We start from the raw sequence: 17,723 nt of genomic DNA on the forward strand, positions 1-17,723 counted from the left end.
CTTCAGGATGTCCCCAAGAGAAGTGAACACAAATGGCCATGATGTGTACACTGCATATAGCAGCTTGACTCATGGCCGTCCCCAATCGGCTCAAGTACGCCCCTGCTGGTGAAGGAAGGGTGAGTGCAGTGGTGTGTCCACTCAGCCACGGTTGCTCTGAGAGAGAAGGTGAAGACCTCAAACGCATGCTAAGTGACAAAAGCCAGCACAAAAGTCACCTACTACATGGCTGCTTCTCAGGGACACTGCAGAGGCAGAGGTTTGTGGGGTCAGAGTTTGGGGTGAGGAAAGAGACAACTACAGAGAAGCCTGAAGGAAGTTCTCGTGTTCACAGAAATATTCTGTCTTAATAGTGGCTGTGGTCACAGAACTTACACGGTTGTCCCCAAACCACATAAATGCAGATGATTTTACTGGACAGACATTAGACTTCAGCAAGGGGCTGAGGCTACTGAGGTGTCTGTCAGGCAAGAGGTCTTCCAGCACAAGCGGGAGGACTTGAGTTCAGCACCCACATAAGGAGCTAAGCATAGCTGGACAGGTACTCAGAGGGAGATACGCAGAGACAGGAGGGTAGCTGGGACTTGCTGGCTGCCAGTCTCACTGCACATGAAACAACAGACCCTGTCTCAGGAGAGCAGCACATTTCATGTCCTCTGGGCTCTGGACACGAGCAAAAGTATGTGCACACACCACACACACACACACACACACACACACACACAGCATACACACACAGCACACATACACACACACAGCACACATACACACACACACAGCACACACACCACACACACACCACACACACACAACATACATACCCACACACAGCACACATACACACACACACACAGCACACACACCACACACACACCACACACACACAACATACATACCCACACACAGCACACATACACACACACACAGCACACATACACACACACAGCATACATATACACACACATACACGCACGCACACACACACACACACACCATACAAACACATACACCACACACAGACCACACACACATCACACAAACACAGATACACACCACACACACATACACAGGACACCACACACCACACACCACACACATACACACCACAAGTCTCTCTCTCTCTCTCTCACACACACACACAGCATACATACACACACACACACACACACACACACACACCATACAAACACATACACCACACACAGACCACACACACATCACACAAACACAGATACACAGTACACACACATACACAGGACACCACACACCACACACATACACACCACAAGTCTCTCTCTCACACAGCATACATACATACACACACACACACACACACACACACACACACACACACACACAGAGTGCAAGAAAGCACCACAGGTCTTCGGATTGTGGAACAGTGGGAACAAAGATGGACTCTGGCCACCATGGCCCCCGTCACTTGGTCCCAGGAAGGGCTCATAAGGATTTAGATCACCTCACAGAAGTCCCCAAGCCAAGTTGGGCTGACACTCTAACCCTACCCACAAGTCCCCTCCCAACCTGTGAAATGAAATGGATGCTATTCCTGTCCCGGTGGGTGGGGACAAGGTACTCTGGCAGCTTCAATGCTGGGAGTGTGAAGTCTTGGGGTCTGCCTCTCCTGTCCGTATGTGGCTCCAGGGCCACTGAGTGACCCCCAGACACTCTTCTCAAGCTAGCTGTGTGACCACCACATAGAGCCACCCCTTTGGTCTGCTGGCCATCCTCTCCCATTAACCACTGGCTGTTTGGCAGCCCCAGCTAAATGCCTGACCCACACCCTCCCCGACTCATCCCACAGTTGGGGGAGTCCTTGAACACCCCACACCCTGGCTATTAATCCCACCATCCACACCAGCATTCCTGAAGTCGGTCCCCTCCCGTCTGCCTTGCGTCACAGGCCTAATTCAGACCTTCTTATGTCTCTTCTGAAAGAGCCAGGACTACCACATAAAGGCACCTAAACTGTGACCTGTGCACCTCCAGTGTGTAAAGTCCCCATAAGGTGCCAGGGCCACCACAGAGAGGCACCTATGGGCTGCACCGTGATTGGTACCGTCAGAGGCGGCTAGTGTGGATAGCCTGGCCAGAGTGACTGCCACCTTCGAGGTCCTGCTGCTGCTGGTCTCCCTCCCTGTCACATCTGACATGAAAATCCGCTGGCTGTGGGGAGTGAGCCAACAGTGACATTATTGTATGCACAGCTCTGGCACCAAGGACCCAGGTGGGACAGCCGGAGGCCGGCTCCCTTCCGTCCGTCATCTGAGGTTCTCTATGGCACTGTAAGCTCCCCACTCCGTAGATGAAGCAGTTAGTGTTAGACCAAGAGGAAAACAGATCTGACTGTGCTTTACCCGACTCTATCCAATACTAGAGTGTGGTGAGACACCGTTGATGATTTATTAAAGCAAAGTCAGTCACACATCATAGAAGCCAGGCACACATCTTTAGTCCCAGCAGCCAGAAGCTAGGAGCTGGTGCTACACACCTTTAATCCCAGGACTCAGGATTAAGAGACAGATGGAGCTCTGTGAGTTCAAGGCCACCCAGATCTACAGGAGAGTAAGAGAGTTATAGCTCACACCTTTAATCCCAGCACTAGGGAAGTCTATAAGACAGAAGCAAGGGCTCAGAGAGGCCCTCCTTCTCCAGCCACGCTGAGGAGAGGTTACAGTCTGAGGCTTGGTGGGAGCTCGTGGAGACAGATCAGCCCTTCAGCCTGAGGCAGACATGAGAGCTAGGGGCCGGCTGCTTTGCTTTCCTGGTCTTCGGCTTGAAGTTTGAAGACCCCGAACACCAGTCTCTGGGTCACTTATTTTTCTTGTTACACTAGAGCTCACTTCCCCATGGTTCTGGGGCGACAGGTGGAGAGGCCGTGCTTGTGAGACACCTGCACCCCAGCAAATGTGCGGCTTGTAGCGAGCCTGAGGACTCTGCAGCTATACAAGCAGAGCCCCATCCCGCCACCAGCTCCCAACAGAGGCGACAAGTTGACAAGCCCACGGGGACCTCTGTGAGGGCCCCTGCTGATGCTGACTGAAGTCAAACTCCTCCAGGGTCCTGTCTTCCTTAGTGCTAGCTGCCAAGACAGGCCCCACCCACCTCGAGAGTGATGATCTCACGGCCCCCACCAAGCTCTGCCCAGAATGCCGTGGAGTCTGACAGCAGAGCTGCCAAGCAGCAGGGAGGATGTGGGAGGCTGCACTAACCCTGCCAAGGAGCCCACCCCCTGTACCACACACCGGCCAGTGTCCCGACTTTCCCTTAATGCCACCTGTCACAGACCTGCAGAAGTTAGCTTAAACTTGTGACCTCCCAGGCACAGTGCAGAGAGCCCAGATCTGAGCTCAAATCCTGGCCATCTCCAAGTCCAGCCACTCTGCCCTGTGTGTGGATACTGTGTGGAGACTCAGTTTTCCTACCCGTGAAATGGGGTCACCACAGCCTTCAGGGGATCAAACAAGGCAATGAAGGGACACTCAGAAAGTGGTCACTGTTGTATGATCATTGCAAGGTACACCACTCCATGCCTTCCCACTTGCATGAATCTCTGCCCCAGCTACTCCCCCTGACCACACCCCTTCTTTCCCAGCCCCCTCCCCAGCTTCTGTAAACCTCTCCAGTCTTTCAAGGCCCAGCCCAGCCCATGGCTCTTGAGACTAGCTTGTTCTGAACCTTGGCCCTGAACCCAAGTGCCAGCCTCATCTTCACCTCCTACAAACCCTGGCTCACTTTCCAGGGTGTGTGTGGAGGGGGCAGGGGCCGGGATGGGTTGGAGGGGTGAAAGGGGATGGCAGACCAAAAACCACGAACACTAGAAACAGGAGGCCTTTAGTTCAAACCCTAGCCAGGCTGCAAAACTGCTGTGACTTCAGGCAAGTTGCTTTACCACTTTGGTCCTTGAGTTTTTTGTAAGCAGGCTCTTGGGGCTGGAGAGATGCGTTGAGAATGCCTGCTGTTCTTGCAGGGGACCAGACTTCTGTTTCAGCACCCGATTTAGGCTACTCACAATCACCCATAACTCTGAGTTTGTGCACACACACACCCCAACACACACACACACACACACACACACAGGTAGGGGGAGAGAGAGGAGACACACATAATTTAAAATAAAAAGATGGAGGCTCACAGCCGCCTTGCTTACTTCTCCTAATTGCTCCCAACATTGATGCAAGTGTTGATTCAAGCGCATTGATTGAAAACAATTTTCCAAATTTTAACACCTGAGTCCAGCATACAGTTTTGTTTTGTTTAAAATAAAAGCGACAACTATGATGGGAAGTGTTCATTTATTCTATCCTTATTTTAGCCTTGCCTTCTCCAGGATGCAACCCTGCTCTCAGACTGCACTGCACGCTGGGCCCAACTTGGACAGGCTTGTATGCCTTCTCCCTCTGCAGGAGAAAGGGGCCAGGAGATAGGTGACAGGTGATGGAGATGACTGTCCAGCTGGGGGAAAGTGTAAGTGGCTTCCTTGAAGGTCTTCATTTCCCTATCGGCCTCTCCTCCAGACATGTTCAGCTTGGAACCCTTCCCTCCCCTGCCCACCATGGACCAGCCCTTTTCTTGCTCATCCTACAGACTTGAAGGTCTTTCAGACTTGTCTCTGGGACCCTGACATGGACTTCTGGGGCCCACTGACCCCCAAGCAGAGTGTCCCTCAGCACACAGGACTTGGAGACCCCGGGTCACCCCTGAGACATGCCCGTTACAGGGTGCTTACCCTCGGCAGTTCTGCACCCATTGGCTCTGGGCATCTTTGCAAGAGCTGAGAAAAGTCTCTCTGCCTTCTCAGAGTGGCTTCCTGGCTGGGGAGGGCACTGAGGTTCCTTGCATCTGCCCATTCCCATGACGGACAGGGAGGATCCCTGGGGGAAGGGCTGCTATCTTGTTCAGTGTTATTCTCCAATGTTCTGCTCTGAGCACAGAATAGATGCTCACGCAAAATGAAGAAAAGGACATCTAGAACAGTGGTTTTCAACCTTCCTAGTGCTCGGACCCTTTAATGCAGCACCTCATGTTGTGGTGACCCAACCATAACATTATTTTCAATGCTACTTCACAACTGTAATTTTGCCACTGTTGACGAATCTTAATGGAAACATTTGTGTTTTCCAATGGTCTTATGTGACCCCTTTGAAAGGGTTGTTTGTCCCTAAAGGGGTTGCAACCCACAGATTGAGAACCTCTGTGCTAGTGTGTGGGTTTTCTCATCTGAGTATCTGCTTTGTGCCTTGCCCTTTCTGGTGGCCGTTGGAGACATTGGATAACTAAGGCAGTCACTCTTTTCTTCCCAGGATCCCACACCACATACTTGACCCTCATGGGCTCCGCGCTGCTGGCAAGAAAGGAGGCGACCGCTGAGGGGCTGTTCTCCCCTACCGTTCTTCGCACTCTCTGTCCTTCATACCCGGCCTGTCTCACCTTCTCAGGCGCTGTGAAGTGCGTGTCTGTGGCAAGTACCTCTACCTAATTTGGCCCGAGAGGACCATCTTGGCCCCTGGGCCCTCTTGCTCTGGTGGGGCCCCTTCCCCTTCAGCGTGGACCTCTAAAGTAGATCGCGGCTGAAGTAATGAAGTGTCACTCCCCTTGGGTCACTTCTGTCTTGGCTGTCACTGTCCTCTCTGGAGCTATTCCCTCAGGGGAGGCCAGCTGCCCTGCCTGTAGGGAGATGTGGGGAGGATCAAGGACTGCCAGTAATTGTGAGTAATCTTGGTGATGGCTCCTCTCCAGGCGAGCCTTCGGGTGAAGCTGCAGTCCCAGGGGACTGACTACAACCTCAGCAAAGAGAAGCCGGGGGCCCTGGGGGCCCCGAGAAAACATAGGGTTCCAGGACACAGAAGCAGGGAGCTGGCTGCACACGCAGTTTCGGGCACTGGGGGTAACAGGTTCCGCAGCAACACACAACACCGCATTGACGGTCCTGGCTCACCGTTTTCAGAACAGCCCCTGAAAACTACTGACTTGCCAAGGTCACAAGGAAGAGCTCTGAGCTCTGAACCTGTCACACTGCACATGGGCTCCTCACTGCCCCAATCCCAGCACGCCAGCTGCCCCACTCAGCCTGGCCCCTGCCTTCGGCCCTTCCTGAGCCCACCTGAAGATGTCTCAGTCTTGAACCCTCTTGCTGTCATGACCCAGCATGAGGAGCCATGCTAGCACCCCATCACCCCCCCCCAAAAGCCTGTCAATGCACATGGCATATCCTGAAGCTACCCGCAGCTCTGGAGGGGGTCCGTGATGATGTAGGAGGGAAAGGAACAGCAGAAAGGCCACCCCATAGACAAATTCATCTCTAAGCCCAGCTTCCTGCCCTCTCTCTCGCTTGCTCACTCAATCGCCCGCTTGTCCACTCACGGTGACGTCCCAACCTGATGTTTCCAGCAGCCAGCGGCCCGGCGCACATCTGCTACCGCCACCTAGGAGGGAGATCAGGCCATCTCCTCCTTCCTGTTCTACCTGACGGTTCCACGAGGGAATTTCCAGATGACTCAGCCTGCTGTCACTGCCCCTGTTCCCAAGGCCACCCCAAAGCCAGGTCTGAGACAAGGGAAGGCATGGCTCACACTGACTCCTGCCCCACACAGGGTCTCCCTCAGCTCTCCTTACACAGACCCACACCCACTTCACACACACACACACACACACACACACACACACACACACACACACACACACACACACACGGATGGGTACTGGAGGAGAACGGATTCCATGAGGGTCCGCTAGCTCTCGCGTTCTCTCTCTCTCTCTCTCTCTCTCTCTCTCTCTCTCTCTCTCTCTCTCTCTCTCTCTCTGTGTCTCTCTCTCATATTTATCGTCCCTGAATCCGAGATCCTTGATACCTAGCCTTTCTTGTCTCCCACCCTGCAACATAAGTGTCTAGAGGCAGCACCCTTACCTCGTCCCTGGTAACCCCATCTACCTCCTAGACTTCATGCCTTTCCTGGCCTCTTCCCCTCCAGAGTGGGCTGAACCCAACCCTTCACTTCTAGGTAGCTGGTGGGAATGCCAAAGTGTAGACATGAACGCCTAGGGAACACTGTCCTGGGGGCCCAGAAGGACAGAAGGACAGCGGCGTATGTGCCTATGTACATTCTAGCTAGCACACGGGACAGAAGGCCCTCCACGAAACCTTCATGGATGCCCATGCCATGTGCCAACTACACTGCCAGATCATTCAACTTGATCTTATGCCCACTCTGCTGACAGATGGTCCCATCCCAATCCAGGGACAACCGAGGCACTAGCCAGAAAAATGGAGCAGCTTCTAGCTCTCACTAGGACATGTCTCCTTCCCCTTCTCCCTACAGCTTTCCTGACCCCATCAGCTAGGTGCCCAGTTCAGGTTCACCTTTCCTTAGCTCCCTGAGACTTCCATACCCACTTCAGCTCCAAGCCAGGCCTGTACTCCACACGCTCTCTCCCTCAGACCAAGGCTTCTGGTGCCCACTGAAGGCCAGGTACTGGGATGAGTTATGCCAGAACAGCCTGTTGCTGTGGCTCCACAGCCCTGGGCTCTGAGCATCTAAGTCCCCTCTCCCACAGCAGCTCTGTGCTAATCTCAGAGTCCATAAGGCCATGGGAGGCTGCTGCCCTACTGCAGCTCCCAGGGTTAAGGAACTCAAGAAGGGAAAGTAAGGAGTCAGTCCGGTGAGACAAGGCCACCGTGTTCCCTCGGCCAGCATTCCGCTTTTGGGCCATGTCATCTCCCTCTGTGATGAGTGAGACTCAGTTTCTCAGATCACTGAGCCCCCATATTCTCTGAGGCTTGGGACATGTGAAGTCCAGAGACCAAGCTGGAGGTGAGCCACCTGGATGGCACTGGGTTATCACCCCTCACACGAGGGGTCCATTCCTGGCTCCATACACACTACAGGAAGATAAAGGAGGAAGTGGGGAGAAGAGGAAGGGGGAGGGGAGGCCTCTCAGTGTCCCTCCCCATGGGACTTGCCACATTGCCCATCCCAGCAGCTCTGCAAGCAGGTGCAGCCCCGGAAACCTGCCTAGAGAAAGAGACGAGGCACACAACCACAGAAACCAGCTTCCATCAGTCCCCTGCAGGCTACACCCAGGGCTGGATTCCACTTTACCAACACACACACACACACACACACACACACACACACACACACACACACAGAGGCATGCCACCACCACAGGGTATACCATAGCATGGCTGCTTATAGTAAGAACACACAGTCTCTCCAACACACAAAAACACACCACATGGGTATACAAATAAGGACTCAAAGCACAGCTATACCATCTGTGGACACCAAATACATAGATACCCAAAACATGATGTCATGCGCGCGCACACACACACACACACACACACACAGAGCAGATAAAAACCCAACACAGAATGCAAGGTCAATTCTTACCACCACCCTTTACTAATCATCACCCAGCAATCCAAAATATTTGGGCTTGAAACAAAGCAAAAACTCAAGGCTTTTGAAAAAACTATCCAGGGCCATGTGACTGTCTTTGGGGCCCAAGCAAGCCATGCAGAGCAGGAGCACCCATAGGAAGCAGCCAGAGTCTGTGCCTTCCCCTGTTCCCAGTTCACCTTCCAAAAGGAGGCAGAGCCATAGGCAATCAGTATGCAGGACCGGAAGGCGCACATGCGTATGGACATGTGAGGACAGATGGGCAGAGCTCGACTGGATGCTGTCAAACACAGGCACATCCTTCACACACCCACTACTCCTGATGGCAGCCGAGGCGACGGCCCGGCAGGCTGAGGAGAGCGGCCTGACTTGACAGGGAAGGGAAGTGGGCAAATGGAGACACTAGATTAACAGTCAGCCTAGATACCCACCCAATTATGTTCCTGTCCCTTGTGACATGGCACAGCTGAAGGAGAAGGGCCCTGCCTGACCCTGGACCCAGATCGCTTCTCCGAGACCTCTTGATTTCCTCCCGTTTGCATTCTTTCTGCCCCCATCTACACAATCACCACAGGGACCGGGTGAGAGCGGCTACCGCTAGTCCTGCTGACAAATGGGAACACGGGGGTACACCCGACCCCAACCTCATCACAGTGATGCCATCTACTCAAGAGCAAGAGCTGGGCAGCTCTTGGGGCTCCATGCACTTATGGATCGTCTGCTCCAAGGCAGCCAGAGGACAGTGGCCATGTGTCCCAAGGGCCTTTCTGTCCTGCCCAGTCCCCAGGCCTGGCCAGGTCTGACCCCAGTGGAAAATGTCAGCTGGCCCCAGACCCTCTGCCAACAGTGAGCCCGGGCCATAAGCAGGCAGCCAGGCCTAGGTCAGCCCATTCCAAGTCTCAGGCCAAAGCCAGGTCCCTGACACTGTCCCAGCATGTTCCACGTTATGTGTCTTCTAGGGCCTTCCATCTGCCACTTGGCCCTCCAGACCCAGGGTTGATTCAGAGAATCAATAATCTGATTTTCCTACATCTTTACTTTTTTTATTTTTAAATTAGTAATTACTATCCCAATGTTCAGAGCCTGGAAGAAGGCAATCACCTGACCATCAGCCAATAGCCATGGTTTCTAAGTTGTTCATTCTCTCTTTCCTGCCTGAGCCTCTCCCAGGCTCCTGGCTGCTCAACAGACTCAGCAGATGGAGGGTGCACACCTTCCAGTACCCTGCTTTATAGAGACGGTCACAGGGCATTGAGGTGGGGGCTCTGACTCCAGACAGTCTGCAGAGGAGCCCAGTTCCAGGTCCAAGGAAGGGTCCCCCTCTGAGTCTGCTACCACATTAGCCATGTTGCTCCCAAGACCATGGCACAAGAGCTGGGCCGTCCAGAAGACAGGAGCCCAGCACACAGCATGCCAATCAGCCTGCTTTCCTCTCCTCCGTCATCTCCCTGCTTGTAGGTCTGCCAGAGTGCATTCACCTCTCCTGGCTCTGCTGTCATTACCACACCTGTGTCACTAGCACACCTGTGTGCTGAGGCACAAGCTGGCACAGGTACACACCCACAGATACCTCCAACGCAAATTCACAAGCACAGACACTTGTGTACGCACGCAGGGCGCCCACATCTCTCCCAAACCAGAATCTGTCTCCCCAGTCGAGTGTGATCTGCCTCGTCCTTATGAAAAGTACTCTTGGGATACCCAGGCCCTCACATTCCACTCAGGGGCTGCTCCATACCCTGGCAAGAGAACAAGGCCACTTTGCAGGGAAACTCAGATGTCTGACCCCAGCTTTCCCTAGATCTTTATTTCTCTAGCCACAGTGCCAACCACCAGCCCCACCAGCACACACACAGCCCCAGAGCCCACCAAAGAGTGAAGGGCAGGGACATAAATCCCTCTATCTCAGTACCTCTCCGCTCCAGCCTCCCAAACGGTCCCCAGGATCAGTGTGGGTGGAACCCAGACATGAACTTACCGTGGAGAGTGTTCCGTGTGATCCGTCCCCCCATCTCAGGCCTTGGGCAGCTTGGCCACCTCCGTTTGGCTGGCTGGCCTCGTCACCGTCACCGAGCAGCCCTGGCCGCCAGTTCCCCTCCTCCTTCCTCCTGTCCTCCCCCGCGGCCAGCCGGCATGGCAGGGCCAAGCAGCCCCCTTTGCGCCCCGCTCTCTCTCCCTCCTGCATGCACACGCCTGCCCGCCGCGCCAGCCGGCCACACACGCACACCCCCTGCTGCCTCCCAGCTCCCACCCACTGGGAGCCTCCCCCACCTCTGTGCTGGTTCAGGCAAGGGATCTGTCATGTTTATTTACATAAGGAGGAGGAGACTGGAGGCTTCCTGAAATAGCCAAGCTCCAGAAAGCGCTGGAGATGCCCCAGCAGAGCTCACATCACAACACACACATACATACACACACACAAACAGGACAGACAGACATACACCACATACACACACACACAGAGACGGGACAGACAGACACACTGACAGAACAGACAGACACACACCTCATACACACACACATATACACACACGAACAGAAGGACAGACAGACACACACACACACATCTCATACACACTGACAGGAGAACAGACACACACACACACACACACCTCAAACACACATACACACACCTCATACACACATACACACACCAACAGGACAGACAGACACACCTCAAACACACATATACACACCAACAGAAGGACAGACAGACACACCTCAAACACACATACTCACTGTCCCATGGATATGGAGATACACACAACACCTCTCCTGTCACCCAGACCAATAGCCAACAGCCATTCAATATTCGGGGGACATCGCATGCCACTCCATGCAGAATAGGGATGAAGCCAAGGGTGGGATAAAGCAACATTGATTTTGTCCCCACCCTGAGGGTACCACAGTCAAGCTAGGGAGCTTTGGGGCAAAGAACTCGCAGAATTTCCATCTTCCGGACTTGGTTGCCAGCACTTGGCAAGGAATAATCCTTCGGTCCTTGCAGGCTGACCTTGAAGATCAACCTCAGTACTAGTATGGACAGGTACCACTAGCACCTCCCAAAGACCAGAAGGCCAATGAAAAGAGCTATGAGAGGGAGCAGAGCTGGGATGAGCAGCCAGGTACTTTGGTGCCAGAATCCAGGCTTTTACTCTCATGCCAAGTTGTCTTTTTAACCATACACGTTCACACTCTTGCACAGCTACACGGACCTGCACAGTATGTGTGCATCATGACCCAAGTCTATGACACAGACACACATGCACACGCTCATACTCCTAAGCACTACTGTGGTGCTCACTCACCCTACATACTACATGCATTCTCCCATAGATTCAACAGCTTCTGGAGGAATCTTAAGGTGCGGAATCTGGCACCATCCTGCACCCAGGGAAAAAGAAAGCCCAGACAGAGGGGACAGGTGAGGCTGAGAAGGAAAATCCTAGCCCTAACCAAGTCCAAGTTGCCACCAAAAGGGCCAAGCTGTGCACTGAGCCCTCACGGTGCATGGAACATAAGCTGTTCTTATACCCATTTTACAGAAAAGAAAGTGAGTGTTCTGAGAAGCTAAGCCCTTGCCTGAGGATCCCCGCATGTCACAGAAAGCCAGGAATGCCAGCCTAGGCATGCCTGGGAAACACTCGCCATCTATCCATTACACTGTCCAGGATAAACTCCTCTCCCTGGTCCCGTCCTTACGGTTAGGGATCTATGTTCCCATAGAAAGATACAGATGGGGATCCAAGGGCTGGAGAAAAAGCTGGGGGAAATGTGGGAGCTGCCTCCCATCCAATGGACCTCAGGTATGAGCATTTGTGAGGTTTCAGGACACTGTTGCCCACACCGCCCACACACCCCAATCTAACAGAAGGACAGAGAGCATGCAGAGGGACATTGGGACCTAATTGGGCTTAGCAGCTAGAAAGCTGGGCAGGCCCTGGGTGTGAGTGCGTGCAGTCTGTATAGTGGTTCTCTTTGCCAGGGGCTTCATTTGGGAGAAGCTGTGGCTGTGAATTCTACACAAGGCAGCTCCTCTCACAACTTGCGGGTGCACACACTTGATGCTCACATGTGTGCATGTGCGCACACACACACACACACACACACACACACACACCCCTAGTCCCTTCCTATGGGGGAAAGTGGCTGAGGCATCTGACCACTCCACTTATGGAATCCCAGAAATAAAGGCAAAGCCTCGCACTACTGTAAGCACGTTACACACACAGGGTCTCATTCCAGTACCCCACACACACTTTGATCCCATGTGCATGTGTGCGCAGTGAGTATGCATGTGTGAATATGTGTCCGCATGTGTGTGGGGGGTGCACATATCTCCATGCATAAGTGGAGGGCCAAAGTTGACACTGGAATGTCCCTCGATCATTCTCCACTTTATTTATCGGGAAAGGGTCTCTCACTTGAACCCAGAGCTTGCGGATCAACAGGGCAGCTAGCCAGTTTGCTAGCCCGTCCCTGCCTCTCGACCTCTGGGACTCTGGGCAGTCATCAGACCTGCCTAGCTTTTACATGGCTTCTGGGGATCCACACTCTGGTCCTCACGTTTAGGCAACAAGCACTTTACCCACTGAGCCCCCTAGCTCCTGCCTGCTGTTTAATACACCTAGCTGGGCCTTGGGCCACTAACCTCTCCCATGTGGCGAGCTAGTCTTCTCATGGCTCAGCATCCCACATCCAGCTCCTGCTTTCTCCCACTGAAAACGCTCTCCTTCCCTGTGGCCAGTACTGGGGAGACCTCTTCCTGGAAGCCTCCTTGGAGCTGCAGGTAGTTGTTAAGGCCACATTTTTTTGGAGCTTGTCTCTCCTCTGAACCCTGTAGCTGTGCCCCTCCTAATCCTTGTCTTATTCTGCCCAACACAGAGACAGCTAGGATCTAATCAGGGCCTAGTCCATGTGTCCCGGATTCTTCTGAGTGGAGATCAACAACCTAATGCACCTAAACCCACAGCCTGGGCACCTGCTACATGCCAAACACTGACCTACACAGTGACGGTGAGGTGTGATCCACAACAGGCAGATCCTAGCTCTCAGAAATCTCAGAGAAACAGACATCTCTCAACTAACCACCATGCAGAATATGCGATCACTTTTCAAAAAAAAAAAAAAAGTGCTGAAACCAAGTGTTCTGGTTCTAGTGATCTTAAGGCAGGTTTTCCTGAAGCGTGCCCAGAACAGGGCAAGATTTGTAGGTTCATGATGTGCTATGGAGGTGGCCAGGGATGAGTGCTGTACGCGGGCTGTAAGGAGCCTGGCTTATTCAAGGAGCAAGGCTGCTGTGGACAGCATCGGATCTGTGGGACAGCCGTGGTGAATTTGCTGTTGGCAAGACTATATGGGCCATGAAAATAACACGGGCCTGGAGGAGCAGAACGAAGACCAGCTATTTCCCTGAGAGCAACAAGGAACCCTGGCAGGCTTCAGTGGGGGAGGCAGCAGGACCAGACACACATGTCTAAAAGGTCACTCTGCCATCTGGTGTGGGGCACACGTGGGAAGAGACAGAGGTGCCAGGGCAGAAAGCGGTGGCATCCGGAAGGATGGGGCCAGCACCCGGCTTGCCCTCACTCCCCCTCGGGCCTCACATCATGCCTTGTAGAGGCGCCACTGGGAAAATAGCTCACAGTAGATGGGGTTCACTCACAGGATGGGGGACATAACTGAGAAGTTATCCAGCAAGGATGGGGCATGTGTGGCCAGGGGACCAGGGAGTTCTTCAGCTGGCCAGTGGGAAAAATTAAACAGAAGCTAGACATGGTGATATACACCTGTAATTCCAAAACTCAGGAAATGGAGGCAGGAGGGTCATGAGCTTGAGGCTAGCCTGAGCTATATCACTAGAAAACTAGTTGATGGAGTAGAAAAAACTTGAGAATTAAGGGTCTCCTTGGTAGCTCTAGGGCTTCCAGAACTGATGGGGGATGCCATTATGTATATATGTTTCTCATACTGGTTAATAATAAAGAACTGTTGGCCAATAGGAAAGGAAGATAGGAGGGACTAGGAGACAAAGAGGAAATAGGAAGTAGGAAGGAGGAGTCAAGATGGAGAGTCTAAAGAAAGCAGTATGCCGCCGGCTCCCCGGTAAGAGAAATACATAGATCAACAGAAATGGGTTAATAATTAAGACAGAGCTAGCGGATAAGAAACAAGTAACCGGGCCAACAACATTGTATCAAATACAGAGTCTCTGTACATTATTTGGGGCTGACTTGGTGGTGGGACAAGACCAGCGGTGGCGGTGGCGGGCGGAAAAACCCGTACTCGTTACACAGAACAGTACTACAGAACAAAGGATTCTTCCTACCTGGTCCTCTGCCCTGTTTGCAGAAGGAGGGTGCAATGCTCATGGTTCTGTAGAGGCGGCTGCGCCCCCTCTTCAGGGTGGAACCTGAGATGCATCCCCGCTAGGTTTTATTCACTGGGAAACCACATAAGCCTCCACTTAATCAAAAGATTCTATTTACTAAAAGGGCAAAGAGAGAATCACTCATTCACTCGGCAAGCTTCCCCATGCGCTACTGTGGACCAATGGGCAAGCAAGACTCAACCTTCACCCCCCCCCCCAGAAACCAACAAGCAGGTGGATGAAGCCTGGGACGGGAAACGGTTATAGTTCACGGTGCAAGCCATGCATCAGGGGAAAGGCCTCTGTGGCCTCTGTGGCCGTAGGTAAACAGCACATTCCACGGCCACACTGAGCAGAGGGGGGGAAAGGGCCGAGGCAGTACAGAATGCCTTCCATGGGCTCCTGTGTCTCAGCACTTGGTCCAGCTGGGAGTGCTGCTCTGAAGGTTGAAGAATCTTTAAGGAAGTGACGCCTCGCTGGAGGAAGTGAGTGATGCTGGCCCTGATGTCTTATAGCCCAGTCCTACACTTCCTGGCCTCACTCCACTTCCTGACCGAGGAGGCAATGTGACCAGCCACCCTGTGCGCCTGCAGCCCTGCCTTCCCCCCATGATGGGTTTCCTACCGGACTGTAAGCAAAGATGAATTCTTCCTCCCTTAAGTTGCTTTTTGTCAAGTACTTTGTCACAGCAAGGAGAGTAACTAACGCACAAGTCTGCAGGCAGGCCAACAGAGGCAGCTAACGGTGCTGCCCACATCCTGTGCTGGGCAGGGAGCTAAGGATTGTGTATACATAATCTCAGATGATTCCACAGCATCCCTTCAGGAATTAGCACTCACCTCACTCTGCAGGACATAATGATGAGGCTCAACAGGATTACACTGAGGGCAGAGGTCACCTTCTTCCTTCTCTAGGGAGTGGAAACCACCCTCTGGTGGCATTCGGGGAACTTCAGCACCCTGGGTTCTCTGACCTTGTACCTGGGACAACCATGCATGTGGGCAACACTAATTGGACTTAGTGGCTAGAAAATCGGATTGGGAAGCAGGAGGGGTGTGTTAGGAGGTCCCTAGGAGAGTGCCTGTGGGAATTGAGGGTATCTATGATCAAGATATATACATAAATGAAAATGTGGAAGAATAAATTAAAAATATTCTAGGGGACTACAGCGATGGCTCAGCAGTTAAGGGTACTGGCTGCTCTTCCAGAAGATCTGGGTTCAATTCCCAGCACCTACATGACAGCTCACAACCACCTGTTACTGTACTTCCAGGGGGTCCTACACTCTCTGGCTTCTGGGGGAACCAGGCATGGACATGGTGTACAGACATACATCAGGCAAAATACTTATACATACAAAAAAATAGCTAGGCAGTGGTGGTGCACACCTTTAACCCCAGCACTCAGGACACAGAGGCAGGAGGATCTCTGTGAGTTAGAGAGCAGCCTGGTCTACAAATTGAGTTCCAGGATAGGCAGGACTGTTATAAAGAAATCCTGTCTCCAAAAAAAAAAAAAAAAAAAAAAAAAAAGCAAAAACTAAATAAATAATAAAAATATTGATTGTACAGTTAAGGACTGAACAGCTGTGCTCCAGCTCTATAACCCACATGGTGGGAAAAGCCACCATGCTACAGGTTATCTTCCGATTTTCATACATGTGCCATGGTATGCCTATGTGAACATACACACGCTCAAACATAAATGTAAAATTTTAAAAAATATACTCGATAAAAGAAGAGAATTAATTTAGCTAAAGAAATATAAGAATAAGTGAGGTCCTCCCCACCGAGCCACACCCCCTGCCTGTGTCACCCTGTCTGTCGCCTCCCTCCCTTCCGGGCCTGCATGTAGGTCTATATACCATGTGCAGGCCTGATTCCCCCAGTACCCAGACCGAGGGGGAGGTGCTGGGTTGTGGGAAATATGGATGAGAAAGGATGGAGCGAAGAAAAAGTTGAGCTGGCTAGGCCGCCATGCGAGCCCAGTCTAAATCCACCCTCTCAGAGCTGAGAGCCAAAGACAGAGCTAGTGACTGCAGAAAGAAACGGCAAGTTCAGCACCTGTAGAAGCATAGGCTAATGGGAAAGAGCCTCTGGAGGACAGTGGGTCCAGCCCCTGCCCTGAGGCTGCCAGAGGAGTCCTGCGCCTGCCTTACAGATGGAGTGACAGAGGCTCAGAAAACCGTGGGCTTTCTCAGGGATGCACGGTGGGGAAGGATTGAACTCAAGACTGATGTCTTCTGGGGTTGTTCTTAGTGTAGCCTACAGACAAACACAGAGTAGAGATACCAGACTAAACTAGCTAAAGGAAGGATGGATATGTTCTCATTTATGAGACAAGGGGAATGGCTGGCAGGTGAGAAGGCCAGAGAGGGAAGTTGTCTGCCGAGGAGGAGCCGGAAGGCAGCTCCCAATGGTTACGGTGTTTGAGGTTTTGTTTTGTTTTGCTTTCCATCAAGAACAAAGAATAATTGGACTGAAATGTTGAGTCACCAGGTACTTAGGACTTAATGCCGACCTGCCAGGGCCATCCTCCCTACACCGGCCTATTAGGCTGGGCCTGAAACTTAAGAATGAGGAGTAGGGAAGCCCACCCCCAACTCCTTCTAGATCCAGACCCAAGGAAAACACAGATTGCTACCTGGAGTCTGGAAGAGAATGATAGAGATGAACACGGCTCCTGCCGTGCTGAGGAGCAGGAGCCATGGAGACCAGAGGGTGTCCTCTGGGACTGGGACAGGTGCCCTAAGCAGTGACAGCTGCCAGCTGCCCAGGATGATGGGAACACAACAGGTGCACAAGCGGGGGTGGAAACTGAAAGAGAATCTGAGCAAACAACCTGGAGCTGGGTGCCCCTCCCTGCCCCTCCCAGCCTCAGGCTCACTGCCAGCAGCACTTTCCGAGACCCTCCAAGACACAAGCACTCCTGCT

At 52.7% G+C, this 17,723-nt stretch overlaps 1 protein-coding gene across 1 annotated transcript in view; it reads right to left on the reverse strand.

Annotated features, from left to right (window-relative positions):
- Neurl1 (neuralized E3 ubiquitin protein ligase 1) overlaps nucleotides 1-10,480 on the reverse strand; it is a 32,157-nt gene extending 21,677 nt beyond the window's left edge. Inside the window, exon 1 of the mRNA XM_051199715.1 lies at nucleotides 10,399-10,480. Within this exon, the coding sequence (XP_051055672.1) occupies nucleotides 10,399-10,432 (34 nt within the window). The 5' untranslated portion in view covers nucleotides 10,433-10,480. The remainder of the gene's footprint in view (nucleotides 1-10,398) is intronic.
- Between the last annotated feature and the right edge of the window lie 7,243 nt (nucleotides 10,481-17,723).

Source organism: Phodopus roborovskii, unplaced genomic scaffold, assembly GCF_943737965.1.
Source record: "Phodopus roborovskii unplaced genomic scaffold, PHOROB, whole genome shotgun sequence".
Classification (NCBI taxonomy): domain Eukaryota; kingdom Metazoa; phylum Chordata; class Mammalia; order Rodentia; family Cricetidae; genus Phodopus; species Phodopus roborovskii.